General features: G+C 41.6%; 1 protein-coding gene across 5 annotated transcripts in view; it reads left to right on the top strand.

The window, feature by feature from the left end:
* Positions 1–23617: 23617 nt before the first annotated feature.
* Positions 23618–26664, top strand: part of trpc7b (transient receptor potential cation channel, subfamily C, member 7b) — a gene marked incomplete at both ends in the record, with an annotated part of 70921 nt that continues 67874 nt past the window's right edge. For all 5 annotated transcript variants that reach the window (XM_080745692.1, XM_080745689.1, XM_080745691.1 and 2 more), the window contains one exon: positions 23618–24370. In XM_080745692.1, coding sequence (XP_080601818.1) covers positions 23618–24370 — 753 coding nt within the window. The remainder of the gene's footprint in view (positions 24371–26664) is intronic.

Genomic DNA, 26664 nt, shown 5'->3' with positions numbered 1-26664 from the left:
TGTGTATAGATACAGTAGTTGCTAATGTATTATCCCACCGGTCACTATTGTTGCCGTCGATATGTTTGTTCATTTTATGACCACACTGAACACATTTGAGTAATTGCAAAGGCATACACCAATACTAGACATCTTAAAGAAGACGTGTACCAAACATCATGGTCCTATCTTTATGTTAAGATACTTTACTAACATTTTCTTTTGGGGCTTTGATGCTTCCATCCTCTCCTCTTGGTGCAGACAGGAAGTAAACAGCTCTGGTCATGTGACAATTTAAAGTTAACATGTGACACTGCACATATTTGATTGGGACCCTTTGACCTTTTCAATAATTGCTGGAAATGCATGAATGAATCATTCAATAACATTTTATAGCCTCATATATGAAGAAAATAATTACGGTCACTATTGTGACCGGTAAGTACACTTTTGAGTTATTTGTACTTTATTTGAGTAATTCAAATTTTCAATACTTTTACTCCTACTCCAAATATTGTACTTTTACTCCACTACATTTATTTGAAAGCTTTAGTTACTAGTTACTTTGCAGATATAAATGATTATATTATAAAACATACATTAATCCACTTTAGCCCTATTTTATAACTAGGGTATTTGAAAATAGCCGATCTACAAGCTTGTAGATCTGCTATTTTCAAACATTTTTGTACTTTTACTTTTGGTAAAAAGTAAATGTTGTATTCTAGACTTTTACTTGTAAGGGTGCCCTCACACCAAAATACCTAGAGTGGAATCCGCCAATGCATTTCAATGAGAATGGAGCGTTTTATTTATTTTTTGCCAGTAGAGGATTTCGTTAAAAAAATGCTCCATTCTCATTTAAATGCTTTGGCGGATTCCACTCTAGGTATTTTGGTGTGAGCGCACCCTAACGGAGTATTTCTATATTGCAGAATTGATACTTATGTGAGTACTTTTTCCACCACTGCTCTTTCCCCCCAGTGTCACACCCTCCCTCCCCCTATTGCTCTCTCCTCTCTCTCTCTCGCTGATCGAACTCTGTTCCGACGTCATCATGTTACGTGGTCAAATGCGTGTTTGACTCTCTCCCTCCCTACATCCTCTCTCGATCCCTCCCCCTCTTACTCTGCTCCCTCCCCCTCTCTCTCGCTTTCCTGGGTATGATACGCATGATATGTCCCAACATGTTCTCTCAACGCAGGCCATTTGTGAGGATAATAGACAGAGGGTGTTATCTAGTAATGGCAATGCACTTGCTGGCTGCCAGGTGCATGTCTTTCGTTAATATCCACAGACCTACTGTACTTCTAAGCATTGTAAGATGAAAGAAAGCCAGGAACGTCTCATTATATCCATGGGCTCTCTGCTGGCCAGAGAGGCTTTCATCCCCACAGCACAGTTAATTGGATTCATGTTACTCAGCTAGAATATTCTTTGATGCTTAGCGAGTGGTACACATTTCAGATTTTGGGTATTGGAATTAGAATTTCTTGATTGAGATTTTTTTTTTTCTTTCTTGAATCTTTTGTTGGATTGTGGCTTTGTGCACAGACCTGGAGAACCCCGTGTGACCCCAATCTCTCATCCTCTCTGTGTCTTCCAGTATCAAAGATTCCCACACAAATATGTGCATGCCATGTTTTATTTCAACTGCCATTTAATACCACTACTTTTATTTTATTTTAGATTTATCTTCAAATATTGTCTGTTTCACCTACTTTGCTCGACTGGAACATATAGTGAATCAAGAATCAAGGTTCACTCATACAGGTACAAGTAGCAAAATGTTGGTTCAGAAGATCACAGTGCGTTGCATTGCATTGCATATTTGTTGTGTGATAAAATGGGGCTTAACTGGTTAATGAAGAACCTTGGTCAGAGGAAAATTAGATATGGTTCCTCGTAGTATTTTAATACATGGTAAATGGTGCATTTATAGCACCTTTATCCTAGGCGCTTTACAGTGATTGTGCATTACATTCACCCATTCACACACACACATCCATGCACCGATGGCAGAGGAAACCATGCAAGGCACAGACCTGCTCATTGGGAGCGACTATGGGTTCAGAGTCTTGCTCAAGGAGAGCCCGGGACCTCTGGGGGAGCCTGGGATCGAACTGGGAACCCTTCAGGAATCCTCCGTGTTCTAACCCTCCACTCTACCCCTGAACCACATGCTCAAGCTGGCAGTTATTAGTGCTATCTACTGAAAATGATTTGTTGTATCTTTACATTGGATAAAAAAGGTGTGTGTGTGTGTGTGTGTGTGTGTGTGTGTGTGTGTGTGTGTGTGCGCGCGTCACACCTGTGTCTGTGAAGGATACATACTCTATTCTCTGGATGATTGGAGCAATTTCACCATCCAATGAATTTGTGCCACCAAAAGTGGTTATGAATATGAGAATAATGTTTATGTGATGGCATTGGCGTGAAAGAGAGAAAAAGAATGAGTGCTCATTGCATTAATAGTATGCATATGGTGCCTTGTATTATAAGTATTCAGGGAACACTTGAATGTTTACATTTTCTGGATTACAAATTATACATGTATACACATTTTACTATCATAAGTTGTATTGCAAAGTCATATGTTCTGACAGTAACTATTTAAAGTAAAAATGTGTTATTTGGCAGCAGATCTTTTAAAGACATTGAAGCACTGTTGTTGCATTCACTGTCCCTCCTGCTGCTTGCATAAGAGTCAAACACTGCACATTAATATTTTTCAGATATACCTTTTGTGTGTTTCTTGAGACGTGGACAGTGCTAGGTGTGCAATACGTTCTCCCAAATGTGTTGCATGCATTTGCATGCAGGAGGTTCCTTTTTTACTATTGGCAGTCTTGCTACCCTCTCAAACATGCCAGGTTCATGCTGTGGAATATGGAATTATGGTCTTAATATTGTTGACTGGTGAACCTTCTCTCCTCTCTCTGCCACTGAACTCTATAGCGCATTCAAAGTGATTGTTGGCATAATGGCATTTCTTCTTGCTGGTTTTGATGGACGACCTTGTCACACTTGGATATTCGGATAACAGATAATAGTACAATGGATAATTAAAGGAATTCCTTGTGTAAACAATGTTGTCAGTTGTTCCACTATCATTGTAGGTAATGACAGCACTGGCTTTCCTTCCTCTTGAGAGTTGGCCATGAGGTAATTAGCTAGGAAAACAGCTCCAGGAGATTAATGTATGTTGTAGTTAATGCTTTTGGTTAGTCCAATTTAAAACTCACAACATTGAGAATCATATCCTATTACTATAATGGAAAGGCCAAGACTTTTTTCTTGTCAGGGGATGGCCAGTGCAGGAACACTCAAATTCAACAATAACAATTTGTGATATTATTGGTCAGAGGTTTTGTCAAAGAGAGCTTTTAGTTTAGTAGAGGGGTGCAGGAATGTCTGGAGTTGGATACTTCCATATTTGCAACAGGCACTGAAAGATGTGTTACCATTAACAGAACCTTTTCTGTGCAATGGTGTGTTGCCCAGCACAGCAGCACATGCCCATTTATGGGCATGCTGTATTCTGGACCACTTTTCCATTGAACTAAAATGGACTTTTGGGGGTTAGAAAAAAGGTCGCAGGAAAAGTCAATTTAATTAACTGCTAAATCTACTGAATCTAATCTAATCTACTAAAATAAAATTAGGCAAAAAGTTACATACATCATGTAGGCTAAGGCTTCAATACCATTCATTGACAAAAAAAAGGCATGGTCTCTCCAATTATAGTAAAAAAAATAAGATAAGATACTTGAAGGATTGTAGACTTTGTCAAATAATTCAGGTTCAGGGAAATAGAATACATAATAGTATGTTGTTCTCTGATCTCCTGTTTTTTTATGTGCATATTGTATAATTTTATTGAGTTATCTAAAGAGCACAGACTGGGCTGTATGGGTCTGAATATTTAATATTATATAAGTGTGTGTGTGTGTGTGTGTGTGTGTGTGTGTGTGTGTGTGTGTGTGTGTGTGTGTGTGTGTGTGTGTGTGTGTGTGTGTGTGTGTGTGTGTGTGTGTGTGTGTGTGTGTGTGTGTGTGTGTGTGTGTGTGTGTGTGTGCGCGCGCGCCCACATGTACAAGGTACTGTATTTGCATGCATGTGTGTGCGGTGACTGCGTTTGTGTGAAGACAAAAACAGATTAGCGGAGATGGTTATATCATCAGAGTTATATGATCACACCTAGACCACTTCTCTCTCTCTCTTACACACACACACACACCCGCGCGCGTGCACATGCACGCACGCTCGCACACACACACACACACACACACGTGCACATGCGCGCACACAAACACACACACACACACACACACACACACACACACACACACACACACACACACACACACACACACAGTGTGACTCCTATCTTTCACTCAAGGCTGAGCCAATTGAGCTGGCAGAATACCTCATTAAGTTTCCTGTCAGAAGTCATTCATCAAACCTTGGCAAGCAGACTTAATAAAAGTTTGAAACATTTCACAACCCCTTCTTGATGCTGTATAAATGAATTGTGCATTAAGTAGGCTATGCATTGACTCCAAAATCTGCTGGCTGTTACAGTGGAGCAATAACATCAAATAGAATGAAAGAGAGATATTGAAGGTCTAATTTATGTGTCAATTGTTGAAATTGTATTTTGTCCTCCTCCTCCCCAAAATGAAAAAACAATGCAAATGGAGAGCTGGGTGATATGGTGAAAAGATAATTTGAGGTTAGTCTGCTTAGATGTGCTTCATTTCATTCGTTTATTCTTTACTTTTTATTTGGTGGTGTGATTCTGCTCCTGTACCACAGATTATTATGACACAGAATTAAGGGAGATTGAGTGTGGCTGAGCATGGGGAACTGCTTGACTGCCGCGCCTGCATTAAATCCCTCTGCCTACCTCTTCATTCTGGCTTTTCTCCTGGCTGTTCAGCTGCCCTGCTCACTCTCTGCTGCTGCCCTGCTTGCTCTCTTCTGCTGCTGATGTTTTGCAATCCCATCACCTCCCCAGCATCCACCTGTAGGCTCTATTTCTAGATCCCCTTTGGGGGTCTTAATTCATTCCCTGTAATTCTATTTGGTATATAATAATTATATTTGGTATATAATAACTTATCTAAAATGTTTATGCTTACAGGGATTGAATAGAGACAGAGTCCTGACGCCAAACTGTGCTTCATATATCTTGCTCATGCTATGCTTCATATATCATGCTCAGTAATTGCTCAGTGAATGCTCAATAAAAATATATGTTAAATGAATCCAAGAGATGTCTGCATGAACTATAGCGATGCTCTATGCATTATTTTGTGTACAGTATATTGTATTGCTGTTGCTAGCACAGCCCATGCCACACCAATTTGTTTCCGCTTGTACCTGTAAGAGTGCGTGAAAGACAAATAAACCCTCTTGATTTGTTATTCTTAAAAATTACCATCACAATATTGTTCTGCATATTGATCGATAACGGTATTTATTAGGACCCGTTGGGAATGTACTGTATGCCCCTCGGTTATGCGATATTGCCGTAGACATTGTCAGATTACTTAATTCAGTATACTGCATTTAACATTTGGGGCTGCATTTTCACATTTCATTTCCATTCTGGCAGCACTTAAAAAGGACATCATGGGAAAAGGGTAAAAAAAAAAGAAAAGAGAATTGCACTTAAGAATTTTAGTATATACAATTTGAAAGATTTTTGACAACTGCATAAAAAAGAGATGTGCAAACCACTTACATTGTATGAACGTTTTGTTACCTTTTTTGTCTGTAATTTTCACTTTCATGTTCACTTTCACCCTTGATTCATGTCCTTATGTTTCACTTTTTTAAATGCTTCGTACGAAATGGGTGTCTGGAAAACAAACCTGCAGTCTGAGTGGCTGTTGCACTAATTTATGCTGTGTGATAGGCATTTAGATGTATCCATATCAAGTATTCATGTCCAAAACTATCATTATCAACAAACATTTTATTGCGATCCAATGATCCTTTTATCACCCAGCCCTACACTTTAGAGTGAGAGCAAATGAGGGGCAACGTAGAGAACTAAGCAATGGCAAAAGGAACGATCACCCAATCCCCTGAGGTGAGAGCCACAGACATCGACACAAACACATAAAACTGCCAGTCATTTACCAAGCATCTGGGGGAATTAGCATGACGTTGATGAAGGACTAAGTGATTGGCTGTCTTGACCTCCTCCTCAGACACACAAGGCTGATTGGTGATGTCAATAAGGTTGGAAGCCATGTTCTTAAGTGGCCTTATTGGCCACTGCAGCACCAGGAAACGCCTTTCGACAGCACTTTGTCACTATTAGTTAACAAGCCGCAGGTTGACTTAAGGAAGAGACGGGTCACAGGTGGCAATAATTTGAGATGAATGTAAGAAATTTCACACACATTTAGAGAAATTGGGTGTGGAAAGTCCATGCCATTGTTTGGTTAGCCGATGAGCTTTGGTATCTGGAGTTTGGATGAATGTGGGCCTTCTAGCTGGGAGGGAATCCGTCAAAAAACATCAACTTTGGGCACTTGGTGACAAGTTTTAGATTTTTGGTATGGTGTTAGGTATGGTTATAAGGTTTACAAAAACCATCGCAAACAAGTTGGGCTCGCCCCTTAGTGGTCTGTTTGCGATGAATCAAATATTCGATACATCAGTATATGGTTGAAACCCCAAATAATTGATAAAAGAGATTTTTCAATGGATTCTGTTACTATTGGGTATGATAAACAACATACTAAAAAATCTGGAAAAAATAACTACCGGAAAGGCACCATTTTCAAGATGGCGTCCACAATGGCTGCAGGGAGCTGAAAATGCCTATAAACTGGGTTTTAATGTGTAAAAATTCATAATAAATCTGCACTTGGTGAAGAGTTTTTGATTTTTGGTATGGTGTTAGGTATGGGTATAAGGTTTTCAAAAACCATCGCAAACAAGTTGGTCTCGCCCCCTAGTGGTCTGTTTGCAATGAATACAATAGTAGATCTGTCAGTATATGGTTGAAACCCAAAATAATTGATAAAAGAGATTTGTCAATGGATTCTGTTACTATTGGGTATGATAAACAACATATTAAAAGTTTAGGAAAAAATAACTACCGGAAAGCCATCATTTTCAAGATGGCGTCCACGATGGCTGCCGGGAGCTAAAAATGCCTATTTAATGTGTAGAAATTCATATCAAATATGCACTTGGTAACTAGCTTTTACATTTTGACATGGTGTTAGGTATGGGTATAAGGTTTTCGAAAACTATCGCAAACAAGTTGGGCTCACCCCCTAGTGGTCTACAATATACTGACCTATCTAATATTTGATTCATTTTTCATAAACTTTTAGTATGTTGTTTATCATACCCAATAGTAATAGAATCCATTGAAAATCTTTTTTATCAATTATTTGGGGTTTCAACCATATACTGACAGATCTACTATTGTATTCATTACAAACAGACCACTAGGGGGCGAGCCCAACTTGTTTGCGATGGTTTTTGAAAACCTTATACCCATACCTAACACCATGCCAAAATTCAAAAACTCTTCACCAAGTGCATATTTTATATGAATTTTTACATGTTAAATAGGCCTTTTTAGCCCCCGGCAGCCATTGTGGATGCCATCTTGAAAATGATGGCTTTCAGGTAGTTATTTTTTCATAAACTTTTAGTATGTTGTTTATCATACCCAATAGTAACAGAATCCATTGAAAATCTTTTTTATCAATTATTTGGGGTTTCAACCATATACTGACAGATCTACTATTGTATTCATTGCAAACAGACCACTAGGGGGCGAGCCCAACTTGTTTGCGATGGTTTTTGAAAACCTTATACCCATACCTAACACCATACCAAAAATCTAAAACTCTTCACCAATGGATTCTGTTACTATTGGGTATGATAAACAACATACTAAAAGTTTAGGAAAAAATAACTACCGGAAAGCCATCATTTTCAAGATGGCGTCCACGATGGCTGCCGGGAGCTAAAAATGCCTATTTAATGTGTAGAAATTCATATCAAATATGCACTTGGTAACTAGCTTTTACATTTTGACATGGTGTTAGGTATGGGTATAAGGTTTTCGAAAACTATCGCAAACAAGTTGGGCTCACCCCCTAGTGGTCTACAATATACTGACCTATCTAATATTTGATTCATTTTTCATAAACTTTTAGTATGTTGTTTATCATACCCAATAGTAATAGAATCCATTGAAAATCTTTTTTATCAATTATTTGGGGTTTCAACCATATACTGACAGATCTACTATTGTATTCATTGCAAACAGACCACTAGGGGGCGAGCCCAACTTGTTTGCGATGGTTTTTGAAAACCTTATGCCCATACCTAACACCATGCCAAAATTCAAAAACTCTTCACCAAGTGCATATTTTATATGAATTTTTACATGTTAAATAGGCCTTTTTAGCCCCCGGCAGCCATTGTGGATGCCATCTTGAAAATGATGGCTTTCAGGTAGTTATTTTTTCATAAACTTTTAGTATGTTGTTTATCATACCCAATAGTAACAGAATCCATTGAAAATCTTTTTTATCAATTATTTGGGGTTTCAACCATATACTGACAGATCTACTATTGTATTCATTGCAAACAGACCACTAGGGGGCGAGCCCAACTTGTTTGCGATGGTTTTTGAAAACCTTATACCCATATAACACCATACCAAAAATCTAAAACTCTTCACCAAGTGCAGATTTATTATGAATTTTTACACATTAAAACCCAGTTTATAGGCATTTTCAGCTCCCGGCAGCCATCGTGGACGCCATCTTGAAAATGGTGCCTTTCCGGTAGATATTTTTTCCTGGATTTTTAGTATGTTGTTTATCATACCCAATAGTAACAGAATCCACTGAAAAATCTCTTTTATCAATTATTTGGGGTTTGAACCATATACTGATGTATCGAATATTTGATTCATTGGGGGGCGAGCCCAATTTGTTTGCGATGGTTTTTGAAAACCTTATACCCATACCTAACACCATACCAAAAATCTAAAACTTGTCACCAAGTGCCCAATATTTACGAATTCCCTCCCAGCTATTCTGTAGTATTGCTTGGATGACAGAATGCCTGACTGACTGGCCAACTACACAGGTATGAGACCTGTATTTTTAGGGGAATTCTTGTGCCTGCATGTCAAATACCTACAACATCCCATGCAGTCATTAAAATCCTTCTTGTTTTAATTGACTTGCTTAGTCTTTCAATGTATCATAGAACGTGCGTGCGTGCGAGTGTGAGAGTGCGTGCGTGCGTTTGTAGATTGTTGTGAAAGCTTTGCGTTTTAAGGCTCATGCTTTAGGTTGAGTCCTTACAGTTGCTGGTGTTTAGGCTATAGTGTCCAGGAGTATGAATTAAATAGAGCAGAAATCCTCACAAGTGTAAAGAGCAAACTGTTTGCATTTCAGAGCTGCTTTCCCATTAGAAGTGTTGGTAGGCTACAGGTTTCAGCTACACTCTACTCCTGTGGGTCTAAGCCAAGACATGGAATACAGATAGGTAATGGGTTAGTTTTAACCTCTGAGGAGGTGTGTGTGAGGCAGAGAAACAAAGCAAGACAAGATGAGAGGGTGGAGAGTGGCCATGGGGGCGGAGGAAGGATGGAGAAAGGATGAAAGAAACAAGTGTGAGAGACGGGCCCCCAGTGTGTTTTTTTTCAGCAAATGTGTCAGACTGAAGGTGAGGATGTGATCTAATTTTCATCATTTTGTGTGTGTGTGTGTGTGTGTGTGTGTGTGTGTGTGTGTGTGTGTGTGTGTGTGTGTGTGTGTGTGTGTGTGTGTGTGTGTGTGTGTGTGTGTGTGTGTGTGTGTGTGTGTGTGTGTGTGTGTGTGTGAGTGGGGGGTGAGAGAGAGAGATGTAGTTAAAATGTTGCCTTCCCTCTGAATTTCTACTTCCTGATTAATGTCTGTCATATTGATTGCTTTTTCATAGCCTTTGTGTGTGACTTGCCTCTGTCTGAAAGTATTGTCAGGTTGACATCCACCCCTCACTCAATTCAATAATCAAACGGGCTTTATTAGCATGAGACAAATGCACCTTTCCATTGGCAAAGCAATGAAAAGATTGTCTTACAAGTTCACAAGACAATCAACAACAAAGAAACACACATACACAGAGGCAATAAATTAATGTCTAAACAGAGCTGTGATATATCGCAAAAAAATAGCTTACAAAACAAAGTGAAAATGTAGTTGATCCATAAGAGTCTCCCTTTAACTAAGGGTGGTGAGTTATGGTTAAAATGGTAAATGGTGCATTTATATAGCGCTTTTATCCAAGAGACTTTACATAGATTGTGCATTACATTCACCCATTCACACACACATTCATACACCGATGGCAGAGGAAACCATGCAAGGCACCAACCTGTTCACCGGGATCAAGTTGGGGTTCAGAGTCTTGCTCAAGGACTCTTCGACATTAACTCTGGGGGAGCCCGGATTCGAACTAGGAACTCTTCGGGAACCCTTCATGCTCTAATGTCGGTTTCGCCGCCATTGAACTATGGTTCAGTTGGTGACGAGCCCAGAGAACAAGTTGACACCAGGCAGTATCACACGACAAGTTCTAAAGATTATTACACACAAAGAGAATGTATACAGTAGTAGACACATGATGACGTGACCAGACGATATGAGACCTGGAAAAGAACACAATGGGTAGGAATAGAACAGAAACATATATAATCATTGTGTACATGCAGACTTCAGTCTATCATAGATGAGAGTGATTCAACACATTGATACTGCATCAAGCAGATGCCGTACATGTCCTATAATCGTATAATCATAACAATAAGAATTGTCCATTTCTGTAATATATAAATGTAAGAAAGGTTAGCTCTTAGGATAAAGCTTTTAAGACAAATGGATAATATTTCAATACTTTGCATTCACTTTATATAAAACCTTTGGGACAAATAGCTGCTGTATTTTTAAATGTGTCTAAAGGTACAGTAGTTGCTCTGTTCATAGTATTTATGGTGGTTGTACTCCATTAGACATTCTTTCAACACATTATCTCTATAGTCATGTCATCAAGATGGACCAAATTTCATTCTGATTGACTTGTGAAGAAGGAGCAGATTTGTTTTGTTTTGGAACAATCACAGTGCTCAGGTATTCTGCCACTGTGTATTCTACGTTTGGAACCAAATCACAGTCTCGTTTGCTTTGCTTTTGGGTTTCTTCTTTCCAAAGTGTCACATAGCATTCTTTTTTCTGTCTCGTGATTTGCTTTGGTCCTGTGGGTTGTCTGTCTGGTGACTGTGCTGGTGTGAGTCCCAGCGCTAGCTGGCTTAGGGGGCTTCTCTATAGGGTTTCTCGCAAGGTTATGAAGTGTGTCTTGATCACTTTCTTCTAGGTGGTTATAAAATGCATAATGTATAATATATTGTATATATAGATATGTGTATGTATGTATGTATGTAATGTATGTATGTATGTATGGTATGTATGGTATGTATGTATGGTATGTATGTATTTCCTCTCTTTCTACTGTTTCTTTGAGTATGGACTGCAAGTTGTGTGTGTGTGTGTGTGTGTGTGTGTGTGTGTGTGTGTGTGTGTGTGTGTGTGTGTGTGTGTGTGTGTGTGTGTGTGTGTGTGTGTGTGTGTGTGTGTGTGTGTGTGTGTGTGTGTGTGTGTGTGTGTGCGTGTACTTCTGCATGCATGTTTTTTCAAACGTGTGCATGTAAGATCACAGAAAGGACTGGTTATTGTCCACTACTGTGTGTGTAGGGGTCAGGAAGTGCTCTGTCCACCATCATGACTAATGGGTCTCAGTCTCTAATCTCTCTCTCTCTCTCTCTCCGTCACACACACACACACACACACACACACACACACACACACACACACACACACACACACACACACACACACACACACACAGGTTCAATGAAGGTTCATTCTGGGTACAACCTCAGTCTCGTCTCAGACAGACAATCCACATGAGATGCATTATGTATGTACTCACTCGTCCATATCCAAGGGCAAAGACCTAATAAGAATCCCCTTCATGTTTGTAAATTGAATCAACCTAAAGGCAGAACGTCTCCCATCGTATACCAGGCTAAACCAGCCAGTGAGGTCATCGCCATCATTTATTTAATTGGATTATGTTCTTTTCAACAGGTGATGCGTCAATCAGACAAACATTATGTGCATACATGCTAACAAATCAACCTCCCCCATAGTTGAATCTCTTTCTCAGTTTACAAGACTCATCAAAACAGAAGTTCTCACACAGATTATTCTGCTGTAAAATGAAAGAGGGATTCTCTTTTGCATAACTCATTAAATTGTCTCCCCTTGCATAATCTGGCAATGAAAGATCAGGTGACCATTTGATCTCTCCAGCTGTCTAGCTTGCATGGGCAATGTAGACAATATAATAGGTAAAAGTAATAAAAATATAAAGGTGAGTATTTTACGATTGATTGATTGATTGATTGATTGATTGAATACTTTATTAGAAGTTTGCATAGGAAAAGGTACAGGACAGCACAGTTCAAGGATAAACTGGGGTCCCTTTGTACTCAATGCATACAACATTAAATGACAGACAAATAAAACACTATGCAAAAATATCATAAGACAGTCAGAAAACAAAATACAAAATAAATTGTATTTACAGTAAAAAGGTCAGGGGGAGGTATGGATAGGCTTTGTCTTTTTTTACCAGTTTCGAGTTGCAGCCACCTGTAAGTGACTTTTCAGGAGAACAAATTTAACACTTTGTTTGAGCCGAATTTGGGTTGGACGTGATTAGTGGAGCTCTCTGGTGTTGTAATTGTGTACATCCTTGACATTTTGGAAGTATTTTGTCAGGTACATCTAAGTCTGTATAATTGTAAGATGCTGTACATTGTCAGCTACCATGAGCCATCCCAAATTTTCAAAATTATCAGATCAAACAAGATTTGATTGTAGTTATTGGCCGACTGTTAAGGTCTAAATATTGTTTTGAGGTTACATGCAGTGGTGGAAAAAGTACTCACTGATTTTACTCAAGTAAAAGTATCAATACTTAAATATAGAAATACTCTACAAGTAAAAGTCCGGAATTCAGAAAGTAGCTATACTTGAGTAATAGTACGAAAGTGTTGGCATCAAAATATGCTTAAAGTACTAAAAGTAAAAGTACAAAATGTTTGAAAATAGCAGATCTACAAGCTCACAACGCATTGTGAGCTTTTAGATCGGCTATTTTCAAATATTCTATGTATAAAATAGGGGTTAATGTATGTTTTATAATATTATAATTGATATTAAGTAACTGAAGTTTTCAAATAAGTAGATCTGCTATATTTTCACACATTTTTGTAGGCTACATTTAGTCTACTATTGCTTTAAGTAGGTTTTGATGTCAATACAAGTAGGCCTATCTACATTGCAGTATATTTATACTTTTATTTAAGTACAAAATGTCAGTACTTTTACCACCACTGCACAGTTGTTTTTCTTCACTCACGAGAGGACCCCCCACTATACTCCCCTCCCCTCCCTTTTTGTCGTACGGGGCTTGCTTGCAGCGCGCACTACAGTGGAGTTCGCGCGCGGCGCAAGATCAAGCAAGGTGGTGATGATGAGTTCGTTGGCGTCGCACGGCTGGTCGGGGTTAAAACTTTAACAAACATGTGAAATGTTTGTCACATAAAGTAAATTGCAATTACATTTTAAATTATATAGGCTATATTCGCTGCTGACGAACTCTCCCAATGTCTGACGAAGGAGAGGAAAGCGACTTTGAGTCTCCCTCCTCGTCTCCCCGGCTCGGTCCTCCTCCCGGAGGATCTCCTCCCTCCTCTCCGCGGCCCCTGGACCTCTGCTCCTCCGCCTCGCCGCTGCTCGGGGATCCGGAGTCTCCGGACCCTCCGTACTCTGTCTCCCCGGAGTCTATCCGCCTGCAGTCTCCAAAGCGCAGCAGCGACCCGGCGGACCCGCCGCACTTCTCGGTGCCAAAGTTCCACCGGAGGTCCAGAGAGGGCGGCTCGCTGCTCCGCCAACGCCAGGATCATGAGCGTGTAGCGGAGGCGGACGGCCGCCACGATGCCCCGGTCACACCGCGGAGAGATGCTGCCCTCACGGGTCCTGCTCAGCACCGTGGACAGCGCTTCTCTGGCGCACAGGAGTTTGCGGATTATTGTAATGACTCATCGGTCAAGGTTTTAGACACAGAGCTCAAATCCGAGCTCTGGCATCACCAAACGTGAGTTCGACGTTTTTAAACACCCACAACTTTTATCGGCTGGGCACAGAGTCAGACATGTGTAATTTAAGGATAAGTTTTCCAATGCTGTTGGCTGTGCCTGCCTGTCGTGGATTTGGCAGCGGTTCAAGTGCTTACTTATGCAAATGTGTTCATGCATAGGCTAATTCTGTCTCTGGATATTTATGCTAATGCATGAAATCGTTGAAATGGGGTTTCAGAGGTAGGCTATGCTACCCCACACCAAGAGCTATATAATATGAGTATTTTCATATTCCAGAAATGTAAAAAATGTTTGACATTAATTGTACCAATGTGGTGTGGAACATATAGGGTCCACCTGCAGTTGAGGAACATGAGTATAGTGGTAGACTGCTGATCTAAAATCATCTGTGCTTCTATGAACCACTCCATGAATGAGCTGATCACAAGGATGTTGTGGCCTCTGGTCCCAGATCAGATCTAAAAATCTCTTGAGATGTTCACTTGTTTTAGATGGCAAAGATGGTGCATACTAGTAATTTAGCCAATATATCTTTAGCACTGCCCCCCTCTGCCTATATAAGTTCCCTTTCTGCAACTGTTGTATGGTTACCTAACCTGTCCACTAGAGTTAACAATGTATATGGTAAAGAATACTTTTTTACTTTCTTTTGCTCCTGGTCCCTCTCTCCAGTTTCCTTATCCCTACCCATCCGCATCATCATGTACAGTATGTGTACAGCATCATGGGCCCAAAGGGTTTTGCTGTGTGGGAAAAGTGTGTGTGTGTGTGTGTGTGTGTGTGTGTGTGTGTGTGTGTGTGTGTGTGTGTGTGTGTGTGTGTGTGTGTGTGTGTGTGTGTGTGCACGACTGCTCGTGTGTGCATGTTTGTGTGTGTTTGGCACTTTGCGCTTGTCAGGGGCCCCAGTCAACAGATGCTTGGCTGTCCTTGAGTTGAAAGTTAACATCTTGAATGGTTCTGGGGAGCCAAGTGTGTGTGTGTGTGTGTGTGTGTGTGTGTGTGTGTGTGTGTGTGTGTGTGTGTGTGTGTGTGTGTGTGTGTGTGTGTGTGTGTGTGTGTGTGTGTGTGTGTGTGTGTGTGTGTGTGTGTGTGTGTGTCATGCAGGACAGGACAGGAGGGGGGGCTTTGATGGACTATGACAATTAGAGCAGATTTATGGAAATTGCTTGGCAATGTGATGTTGAATTTTATCCTACAGCTCTTGCTACAGTATATCTTTCACAGGTCGGTAATGAAATACAGTATTTCTGAGCACCCGGAGAGTTGATCAAGTGCACATTTTCATCCAATAACAATGCCCTAGTTTTCAGAGACTACACAAGGACATAATCAGTGATCTATAGTTCTACAGTGAGTCAGCCTACTGTTGGTACTATCAAGAAAGCAGTACATGAAAGTACTCAGCTGGAATGGGGGGAGTGTTCACATCACATGATGGTACTGTCATCCTAGATTTGACCATTACATTTAAGACATACAGATATTCAATGGCAGGTCCTCTGCCTTTGATCTTCTCTGGACTCTCATTGATAATGGATTCAAAGGCCTTGCAGTGAGGAGAAGCAGTATGCTCTCACAGCCATCCTGCGCGTGCGTGCGTGCGTGCGTGCGCACGTGCGTGCGTGTGTGTACTCGCGTATGTGTGTGTAAGGCGTGTGTGTGTTTGAAAGAGAGAGAAAGGTGAACGTGTCTGTTTCTCATTACTAATGCAATGTTGTAAGCAATGCACCTTTGATGTTATAATTGTGTGTCTGTGCGAGCGCATGTGTGCGTGCGTGCGGAATGATTAAGTATTGACTTTCAACTGTTCTATTCTATATACAGTGCAACATTTTAACAAATTGATCCATGGTCTCAACTTGACATTTTCCCCATGAGCAGCTTTTACAAGTTATGCATCCATCCGCCCATCCATCCAACAGTTTTTTCAATTGAAAAGGCACATTTTCACTGAGCATAAAATAGGCGTCACAGTACCAAAGTTTTCGTTCATCATCCACTTCAATTAGCTTTTGAAAGCCAGTGGCAGGGAAGGAAATGTTCAGCTTCATCTTGAAACCTCAACAGCACAATCTCTTTTCACACTGAAAAGAGAGAAGGATATTATCTGGAACGAGATGTAATGCCAAACAAGTGCAGTTGCTCAGGAAATGGAGGAGACGTCAAAATCAAAGCGCCCTCGAGTGAGACACCCTTAACTACTCCCATTGAGCAGCTTGGAGGCTCGCATGGTTCCTCCACAATTAGTGTATTAGTGTGTTTACAATTTAGGCATCTTATCTTACACTTGGAATCCATAATATGTTGTTTTTGTGTTTGGGTTCCCACGGCAGATGAGTAGTACAACCGTCTCCAAACTTGGCACCACAAGTCACGGGTTGGGACACTGAATGTTAGTTCTCATGCTTTCAAGTGAAATATTAGTTTTTTGTCCTGGATATTGGCCACTACTAGGGTATTATAGAGATTGTTCACCCCCAAAATGACTTTTTTCTATCGATTACTCACCCCACGGAGACTTGAATTCATGGATATTCTTTAGTTTTTGTCGCATTCCTAAGCCAGTAATCTGAGGAGATTCTTTGTGTCTCCATAGGGAACAAAGCAGGCTCTTTCCATAGGGAACCACTGCTGGTCATCAAATTATTGGATTAGGAATGCGACAAAAACAAAAAAATATACACAAATTTTGTCTCCATGGGGGGTGAGTAATCGATTGGGGAAAAAAAGTATTTTGGGGGTGAACCATCCCTTTAAGCATTATAAGCCATTATTAGAGTTGCACGATCAAAGATTTTAACTGTACGACTTTCCAGAGTTATATGCCAAAATGTGAAGGTCCTGTTGTAGTGCCACCATGAGAAACATTTGGGGCAGAGGTTCTTCCTGGGTCTACTGGGAGTGTGTGTCCACTCCAAAGTGGGAGCTAGGAGGTTAGCTTCTTGAAGCTTGAAGTTGAAGGGATTGCCTTGTACGCCAACACCAGTGTTTTTTGTACAGGCAGCAAACATGTTTATGTCACACATGTAAAAGCATTATGGGATGTCACAAACTCTCTTAGTTCATCTGTTGTTTTGGTCTTCTCTCCCCTGTCATTTCAGATACTGCCATGGCAATATTCCTTGCCGCCTCACCTCATTCAGTTCACATGGTACCTGTAGTGGGCCTATTATGGGCGTTTCATTCTTATTATTAGCGACATTAAGCAGACCGTTTCTACTACTGCAACGTGAGGTGGGACTACGGCTGCTATGACGTAATCGCCGTAGCGATCGAAATGGTTAAGCAAAGCCTCGGCGGCGACGGGTTCCCACCCCTTTCATTGACCGCTTTGGTTCCCATGGCGACGCGCACACGCAGCAGACGGAGTAGGCGCTACGTGGGGAGGGACCTTCTGCCGTAGTAGAGACGGCCGCGGCGACGGCAGGTTTATCTATCGATTTCCGATTACCGTTGTCATCTGCCGTTGCCGTAGCGTTGCTTAAACTGGCTACTAACTAGATCCTTACCCCTCTCCGCACCTGTCCCTAAGGGATCCTTAGCCCCTCTATGATTGGCTACCATTATACACGGCCCGTATCCTGTGTTTGGCTACGGGCGTAAACACAGACTGATAGACAGGATTTCTGGATTTTTTAGATAGATAGATAGATAGATAGATAGTAAGGGTGCAACGGTTTACAAAATTCACGGTTCAGTTCGGTTCGATATTTTGGTGTCAAGGTTCGATACTTTTTCGATACAAAGAATAAACAGAAATGTCCTTGATTTATAACTATGTATTTTTATAACTACGTATTTTTGGGGTTTAACTTTGAACAATACGGTACCCAACCTCTAGCGTAGTGGTTCTCTAAGTGGGCTCTGCGGACCCCTAGGGGTCCTTTAGGGGGTTCCAGGGGAATGTGGATGTGGAGTGGTATTGTATTGTTTGGTACAGGGTCATTCAGTTCGATACACCCTCATATTGAACGGTTCAATACGAATACATGTGTTTGTTGCACCCTTAATAGATAGATAGATAGATACTGTAGATAGATAGATAGATAGATAGATAGATAGATAGATATAAAGTATAAGGCAGCACAACATTTATCCCCGCCCATCTTCTCACCTGTGGATTGTTCCCTCATTAGTTCCTGACCGAGCATAAATACCAGTCTACTCAGTCCCTCTATTACCCTTCAGTTGGTCTTGTGTGTTTTCATTCCCGATTCTTCCTCACCTGCCAGTTTAGACCATCGATTTACAGAACCGGAGATGAGATGATTATACCAATTGATTTAATTACTTGGGTGATGATCAGTCGACAATAAAAACGTAATGACTGTGACTGTCCTAATAGAAGACAAAGTTAATCAAAACTTGTCTTGGGGCTTGAGCATCGCCATCGATGCACAAGACCCTGGTGTCAGAGAGAATGGGTCCATTTTTACACTCTCAGAGTTAAGTAAACTGAGGACCTTTATCTGTGTTGATAAGAGTGATGGCTAGATGCCTCAAAGGCAACATAAATCAACAGTGAATCGGAGTTTGTGTAGAGGAGTACGCTTGCCACAGAGAAATTAACACACTGTCAAACTTTTACTTGTCTTTAATATCAAACTAAGTAGCTGTCGCAGTTGTGCAGCCATAGGGCACAGAATGGTGGTGATCATTAGCATTCTGTTTCACACAAGACAGACAACGGGAATGGGTCAGCCAAAGAGCTGACAGGTTGGACAAGGTGGGGAATGGTGGCAGCTCATATTCACGTCTCTGTAACCTCTCTTCACCTCCTTTCCAAACCTAATATCTTTATATATTACATTTAAATATATAAAAAAAAAAGATTTTTGGAAGGTCTTCACCTACTGCACAAGATAGAGACCCCAGGTTGAAAGCCTGTCTGTGGGTTTTATAAATATTTACCAATGAAAAGTATCAGCAAGAGCTTGTGATGAATTAATAACTAGAAGTTGTTTTTTGCCTTTATTGACAGTATTCTGACAAGAAATGGGGAGGGAGAGTGACACGCAAGATGGTTGGGATCGGACGACCTTGTCGAACCCGCAACACGCTGTCAGGCCGTATTAGCAGCCATGGGTGCCTGGACTACTACACTAGCCGCCCAGGCCATAGCTAGACATTTTAATATTTTTGGAGCGGTGAAAGCGCTCCCAATAGACAGGTATGTCCGTGGGTATGTGGGTGGCTGGCTGGGTGGGTGGCTGGCTGGCTGGCTGGCTGGCCGTGTCCGTCCGTAGCCTGGCAATACCTTGAGTGGCCACACACAACACACTAGTTAAAGGAGGGGCGCTGTTTTGTGCAGGCCAGGCACACTCACCACTCACTCACAGGCACAGTTTACACTCACTCACTCACTCACATAGGGTACAGCTGCTCAAATTCACCGCTCCACTTCGAACCGAGGTTCGATTTTTTTTGAACATACAAGGTACATACATAGTACGAGGTTTCCAACCAATAGTGACGATATCCCTGCATCTCTCTCTCTCTCTTTCTCTGTCTCTCTCTGTCTCTCTCTCTCTCTGCCATGTCTCTTGGCTTTTTCTCACACCACATTGCATAAACATACCCCACACACACACACACAAAACCACACACACGTAAATCACTGTTCTTTGTCTCGTTTATGCTTCCCCCCCTTATTTCTCCCACCGTCTTTTCCTCTGATTGTAATTCCACGGTTCAGCTCACAGTACTGATGTAGGTACATTCTATTTGGTATTTGGGGATCAGATTCGCAGACAGAATGAGCGAGGAGACGGGGGAGAGACGAAACAGACAGATGAAGGAAGGGTAGATAGAGGGCTTAGTATAAGGTTATCTCAATAGACAGGCAGACAGTCTTGCCTTCAATGTATGTGAAAATGCCTTTTATTCACACAGACACACATTTCTCTGTACAGACATTGTAATGCAAACAGGCATGTGTGCACATCATGCATGAACATTTGCATTTGCTAATGAAGTTTGTGTTGTAGTGGGTATATCTTTGGTTGTGATAAATAATAAAAGAGAATGTTAGAGTGTGTATAAGGGGCAAGGAGAGTGTATCTGATCACAGAGAATGTTATTTTAACTTTAGTTTGCGTTCTTCTCTCCCAAAAAGAGTAGTTCAGATGTTTCTTTTTTCTTCATAATTGGCAAATTGTCCTTTTGGCCTTCCCGACCAGCGATTGGTTATATTGTCAATCCACTTATTTCTTTCGCTCAAAAATCTTTTTTTGTCTGCTGTACATACTAATAGTATCCCATCCACTCTGTAATATGAACAGGGCGCAGCCATTTTTGTTGTTAAAATGCAGATCTTTGAACTCGTCTCGTCTGTTTACAAGATCAGCTGCGCATATGTGCTCCCCGTGTCTCCTAGGGTAGATACCCTCACAAAAACATTCAGTAATCCTGGACTCTAAAATGCCTCTGCCTGGCCAGCCAGGGCACCTGATGGAGGGGAAAGGAACTGGTTGGAATAACGTGTTCCTTCCACGTGCTACATCCAACCGGGGAAGCTCCCCCCTGTCTAGTGATAAGAAGCGGCTTGCTCACTCCATATGCACTGAAGGAAGCATTAGCTCAGTTCGGGGCCCTCCCCAGGTTGGCAGAGGGAGTGCAGAGCCCAGGATTACAGCTTAGGCAATTGGCACTGGTTGAAAAATGGGTTACAAAATTGTGGGATAAAACATTTAGGAGAAAGAAAAAAAAACGTGTTTTTTTAGGTTAATATTTATAATTACATATTATTAATATTTCAGAGCAACCTATATTTTCATCCATGCCTTATCCCTAAACTTCCTTTTTTACTATTTTGAAAAACATTTTTAAATTGTTTAAATTGCTGATCTACATCGACATGTTGTGAGCTTGTAGATTGGCTATTTGAAGTATATTAAAATGTTTTTCAAAATAGTAAAAAAAAAAAAAAAAAGGTTTAGGGATAAGGGGTAAGGCATGGATGAAAATGGGCCCTGGAAATCCAAACCAAACCCTTCATTCCTGTCTCGTCTTGGTCCAATGATTAAAAGTACCAAACATGTTTTGTCAATTGTCATACTGTAGATCAGGGGTCTTCAACAGGGGGTCCGGGACCCCTAGGGGGTCCTCAGAGTTACTACAGGGGGTCCTCCAAATCTTTGTGTGATAGAAACCATTCTGAGAACTTTTTTCAAGTAGTTAAATATCTGAAAACATGAATTGACATGAATCCAAATTACACTGATTATTGTGCTGTCAAACAATGAAACTATATTATATGGAATCCATGAAAAGGTTGTGGGGGTCCCTGCTTCATCTCTCTCTCAACTAAGGGGTCCTTGTCCTGAAAACGTTAAAGACCCCTGCTGTAGATAATCCAAGTTGGGAATATTGTTGAGCGAAGTTTGCTGTCCACTAACTTTATTGCTCAGACAAAAAAAATATTTTGTTATAGAAGGCAGAAAATCAATCTGTGCTAACCCATGGTGAAGTTGAGAATGTTTGTTTTGAGTGCTGGCTACAAAATGAGACATTATTTACAGAGTAATATTGGTTTCTCTACACCCCAGAAAGTATAACAAGTGCTATCCTTGGTGCCAAAGTAAGATAAGTTGTTATTTACCTTACCTTATAGACTGACCAGATCTGATACATTGCAAGTAAGAATCAAACATTTTTCCACCTCATGTGAATTAACTTATCCCTGCCCAGCTCAACAAATATGGAATATCAACTTGGCAGAGCCAACTCGTTGTCGCGGGGGGGTGGGTCAGGCACCAAAATGGCTTGTGGTGCCCCCTGGGTAGTAAAAGAGTTTAAAGAACAATAGCAAAAAATGGCAACAGATATAGAAAAACAGACCCTTGTGTGTATAGTCTCATGAATAGGTGAGACATCATTAGCAGCAGTTATCAGACATGTCAATGTACACATAAATGGCAGTGCCAGTGCAGAGTGCAGCAGCAGCAGCAGTGGAGCGCTCAGGATTTTACTGTGTACTGTAGATCCCATTCAACAAAGGCAGTTTCCAGTGTACCTCATATTTCAATGCCCACAGCAATGTGTGCCAGTATATTATAATTGCTCCTGTCTGTTGCAGGATGTTATAATCGCTCCTGTCTTTGTGTCTTTGGACAAAGTAGCTCAAGAAAAGATGCTGCTAGTTTTATATTTCTAAATTCTGGTCCATATCTATCAGTATATGAATTAATGACATCAATAAACAGAGGAAACTTCTTATTGTATTTGGGTTTATTCCAGAAAAGAGATTTTACAAGCATCAGAAAAGCATGGTTCCAGATGATTCTTCTGACGTTAAAACAGATACAAAGTTATATACACATAACATGGGGTTACGCTTGGCGTCCAGGGCCATTGTTTTTTAAACGAAAGAAATTGAAAATGTTGACATACAGGTATATAATGACTTACGGAGGGAGACTGCGAGACACATCGATAAAATAATTTGGCGAGTCAAAAGGTTACTGTTAATCATTTACTGTAGGTGACCACTGACCAGTGACAGTGGCTCTGTGATTCACGCTAAGGAGACAGCTTTAGTTTTCTTCAGCCAATCTAATGAGCTGACCTGAGATTACCCTGTGATTGTCTTTGACCCCTGTCAGTCATCAATTGATTGGGATAGATCACAAATGAATGGTGGGGCTTGGGCCGAGCTCAGTGGTCATAGCAGGGCCGGACTGGGACACAAATTCGGCCCTGGCATCTTGGCATCGCAGGCCGGCCCACCACAATCGGCACGAACCGGACATAGAAGATCTACAAGTCCACAACACGTTGAGGCAGCGACGTGTTGTGTTGTGTTGTTGTTCGGCTGTTTTATGTTTGGATGGGACTCCTGGGCCACAGTAGCCTGTGATTGGGCTACTAGGCTGGTATTCAGACGATAGACAAGTCAGTAGGCCAATCATGTGTTGTCTCTTTGCTCTGTGGGCCTGTGCTACAGAAGGATTGGCCCTCTCCACTTAGTGGCTGCCCAGCCTAAAAATGACTGTAATTAAATGGTGTCAAAGATTTTTTTGTGTGAAAAAAAAACTAAAAAAACTAAAACTAAAAAACATATATATTTTTTTGCCCACTGGCCCACAGGCCCACCATGCGTATGCGCGGTATGCCAGATGCCCAGTCCACCCCTGGGTCATAGATACCCATAGTTAGAGTCAATAGCGTTCTGTCTGGCTGTAATTGGTTTTACTACATGGCTAAGTGGATGTATTCTTCCTTCCTTTCTCTTTCTGTCACCTTTCCATTTCTATTGAGCTTTTTCCTCCCCCCACCCCCCTACATTCCACTCAACATTAATCTATCCTTTTCTCTCCATCGTTATCTTTTCCATAATTCTTTCTCTCTCCTCTCCTCTCCAGGGACGAGGCCATGCAACGCCGCCATACTACACTAAGGGAGAAGGGACGTCGCCAGGCAGTGCGAGGTCCCGCCTACATGTTCAATGAGCGCGCCTCGGCCCTCACCGCAGAGGAGGAGCGCTTCTTGGACGCTGCAGAGTACGGCAACATCCCTGTGGTTCGCAAGATGCTAGAGGTATCCAAGACCCTCAACGTTAACTGCGTGGACTACATGGGCCAGAATTCCTTGCAGCTGGCGGTGGGTAACGAACATCTGGAGGTGACCGAGTTGCTGCTGAAGAAGGAAGGCCTGGCCCGGATCGGCGATGGCCTCCTGCTGGCCATCTCCAAGGGATACGTGCGCATTGTGGAGGCCATCCTGGCCCACTCGGCGTTCCAGGGCGGCCTGCGGCTGGCCCTGAGCCCCCTGGAGCAGGAGGTATGCGACGACGACTTCTACGCCTACGACGAGGACGGGACGCGCTTCTCGCACGATGTCACGCCCGTCATCCTCGCTGCCCACTGCCAGGAGTTCGAGATTGTCCACATCCTGCTCACCAAGGGCGCGCGCATCGAGCGGCCCCACGACTACTTCTGCAAGTGTAACGAGTGCATTGAGAAGCAGAGGATTGACTCCTTCAGCCACTCGCGCTCCAGGATGAACGCCTACATGGGCCTGGCCAGCGCTGCATACCTCTCCCTCAGCAGCGAGGACGCCGTGCTGACCGCCTTGGAGCTCAGCAACGAACTAGCCAGGCTGGCCAACATCGAGACTGAGTTTAAGGTAAGACTCTATGTTGCTCCTTCTCCCCTTCGCCTTCCTTCTCCTGACAATTGATTTATTGCCCTTGCTCAATCTCTGAATCCATCTGTCTCTCTCTCTGTCTGTCTGTCTCTGTCTCTCTCTCTCTCTCACACACACAACCATTCATGATTACTGTGTGATGTGACTGGAGCTGAGATATCCAAGTCTCTTAAGTCTCCAAGTTGACGCACTGCTCTACTCTGTGTTAACTCTCAGGGCCCTATCTTGCATGCCACCTTAACCCTTATGCCTAACATTTGAGTGTAAATAGCTGTGAGCTTTTGTGAGCTTGTACTGTAGATCGTCTGTTTGCACTATTTTAAAAAAAAAAATCAAATAGTAAAAAAAAATCTCTGTTTGTGCTTTTTATGTGCTGCGTGCTGTGTGTGCTGTGCGTGCATGTGTGCGTGCATGTGTTGGTTAATGAGAAAGTTCACCTAAGGGACCAGAGCGTTCTTCAAAATCGTCTGTCTCATTAATATCTTATTATTACCTCTCCCTTCTCTCCCTCCATTTCTTTCTCAATTTTCAATAACTCTCTCTGTCTTCCTTTTTGTTTTATTCCGGCTTCTTGTCTCTCCCACCATTCATCACATTACCATTGAGAATATCATATTAGGAGTATTTGGGCGTATTGCCCGCAGCCATTTGGGGAATAAAGACAGGTTAATGAAAATGTTCAAATGAATTGAGTCATAACACTGACATGACATATGATAGAGATAAGATCTGTCATGAACTGTTAACTTTGAGTATTCATTGTATTTCATTGGGAAAAAGGCATTAAATATTATTAGTGTGAGAGTACAAATTGAAATAATGATGGATGCCTGTGAGTGAAAATGTTAAACCTGAACAATTGAAGGTAGTATAAAATTCTGGGGACAAGATACAGAGTACTACATCACCTTTATGAGTTGGAGCACTCAAAAAGAGTTTTATAGTTCAGAAGTTGTATGATGTATAATTATGGATGGAGGACATTTTAAACTACAAAACAGCGTGCTCTGAGCACAGTCAGGACACAAGGAAGCTGCAGGTGAAATAGTTTCTATGAGAGACGCTGCAACGTGCATTTGTGGCGGTCATTATGGGCACCACCATTGAAAGCGGTTTTGAAGGTTCACGCTATAGAGGCCTCCCATTTTCTAAAAAAAAAGTTATAATGTATCAGAGTGCAGTACACCTCCCAACCGATAGGGTCACGTAGTTGAAAACATATGAAGAAAAATGGTAGCCGATCCAATCAATCCTACGCAAGATACAGGAGAGACGACCGTTATGTTAACCATGGCTAGGGTGGTGTTTTTTGCATTTTTTGGAGCTGTGTGAAGCACAGGCTCCCTATACGTGGCTGTGTGGGTCTGTGTGTCTGTCTGTCTGTCTGTCTGTGTGTCTGTGTGTGTGTCTGTGTGTATGTAGCCTGAACTTCCTAAACTTCGGCACGCTACTAGTCCCACAGTTTTGCCACCACACACTCGCGCCATATGTCAAATCGACCGGCTTACTCGGGAATCGTGGGCTAGTAACTTGCTAAGAGAAAGGTTCAATAGTTTAATTGATATTAATTTATTAGTGAATTAATTTTCCCCATTGACTTATAATGGGAATTGCAAAAACTCACATTCAATTATTTGTCTCTCGCAAACCATAGGGGCTAGAGTTTCAAGACTTGGAGAGGAGGTTCATAATGATTTCAAGGATTAAATAAAAAATAATTGTGTCATTTGGCCGCATGGTGGTGCCATAACACCCCACTTTACGTTTTGGCCTGTAACTCTTGAACCGTAGGTCGGAAAATTAAAAATATTTTTTCCCTGGATTCCTTGGGTCATGACGCATCTCCCCATATAGGCCACGCCCATTTGCGCCATGATAGATTTTCCGCCATCTTGAATTTTCTCCAAAACACACTTTTTGCTCCTTTTCCTACATATTTTCTTCAAATGTCACAAAAATCGGTACACATGATCCACACACACACACACACACACACACACACACACACACACACACACACACACACACACAGCTCCACTTCACACGGGTGTGATTTTTTTTGTATGAAAAACTGTAGCACACATCTGTGAGGGCATTTGAAGGCAAAGGATATACCGTAGGATGACCTTCATTGGCTCCCAGTAAAACACAGAATCGATTTCAAAATACACCACCTACAAGGCCCGCTACTTCTCTGACCTCGTCAAACGCCATGTTCCCTCCCGTCCCCTCAGGTCTGGTAATGCCAACCTCCTGGAATTCACCCATAACAC

Source organism: Nannobrachium achirus (assembly GCF_963921795.1).
Source record: "Nannobrachium achirus genome assembly, chromosome: 17".
In the NCBI taxonomy this organism is placed as follows: Eukaryota; Metazoa; Chordata; class Actinopteri; order Myctophiformes; family Myctophidae; genus Nannobrachium; species Nannobrachium achirus.
The sequence above is the reverse complement of the archived record's forward strand: the minus strand, read 5'-3'. Positions and strand labels throughout refer to the sequence as shown.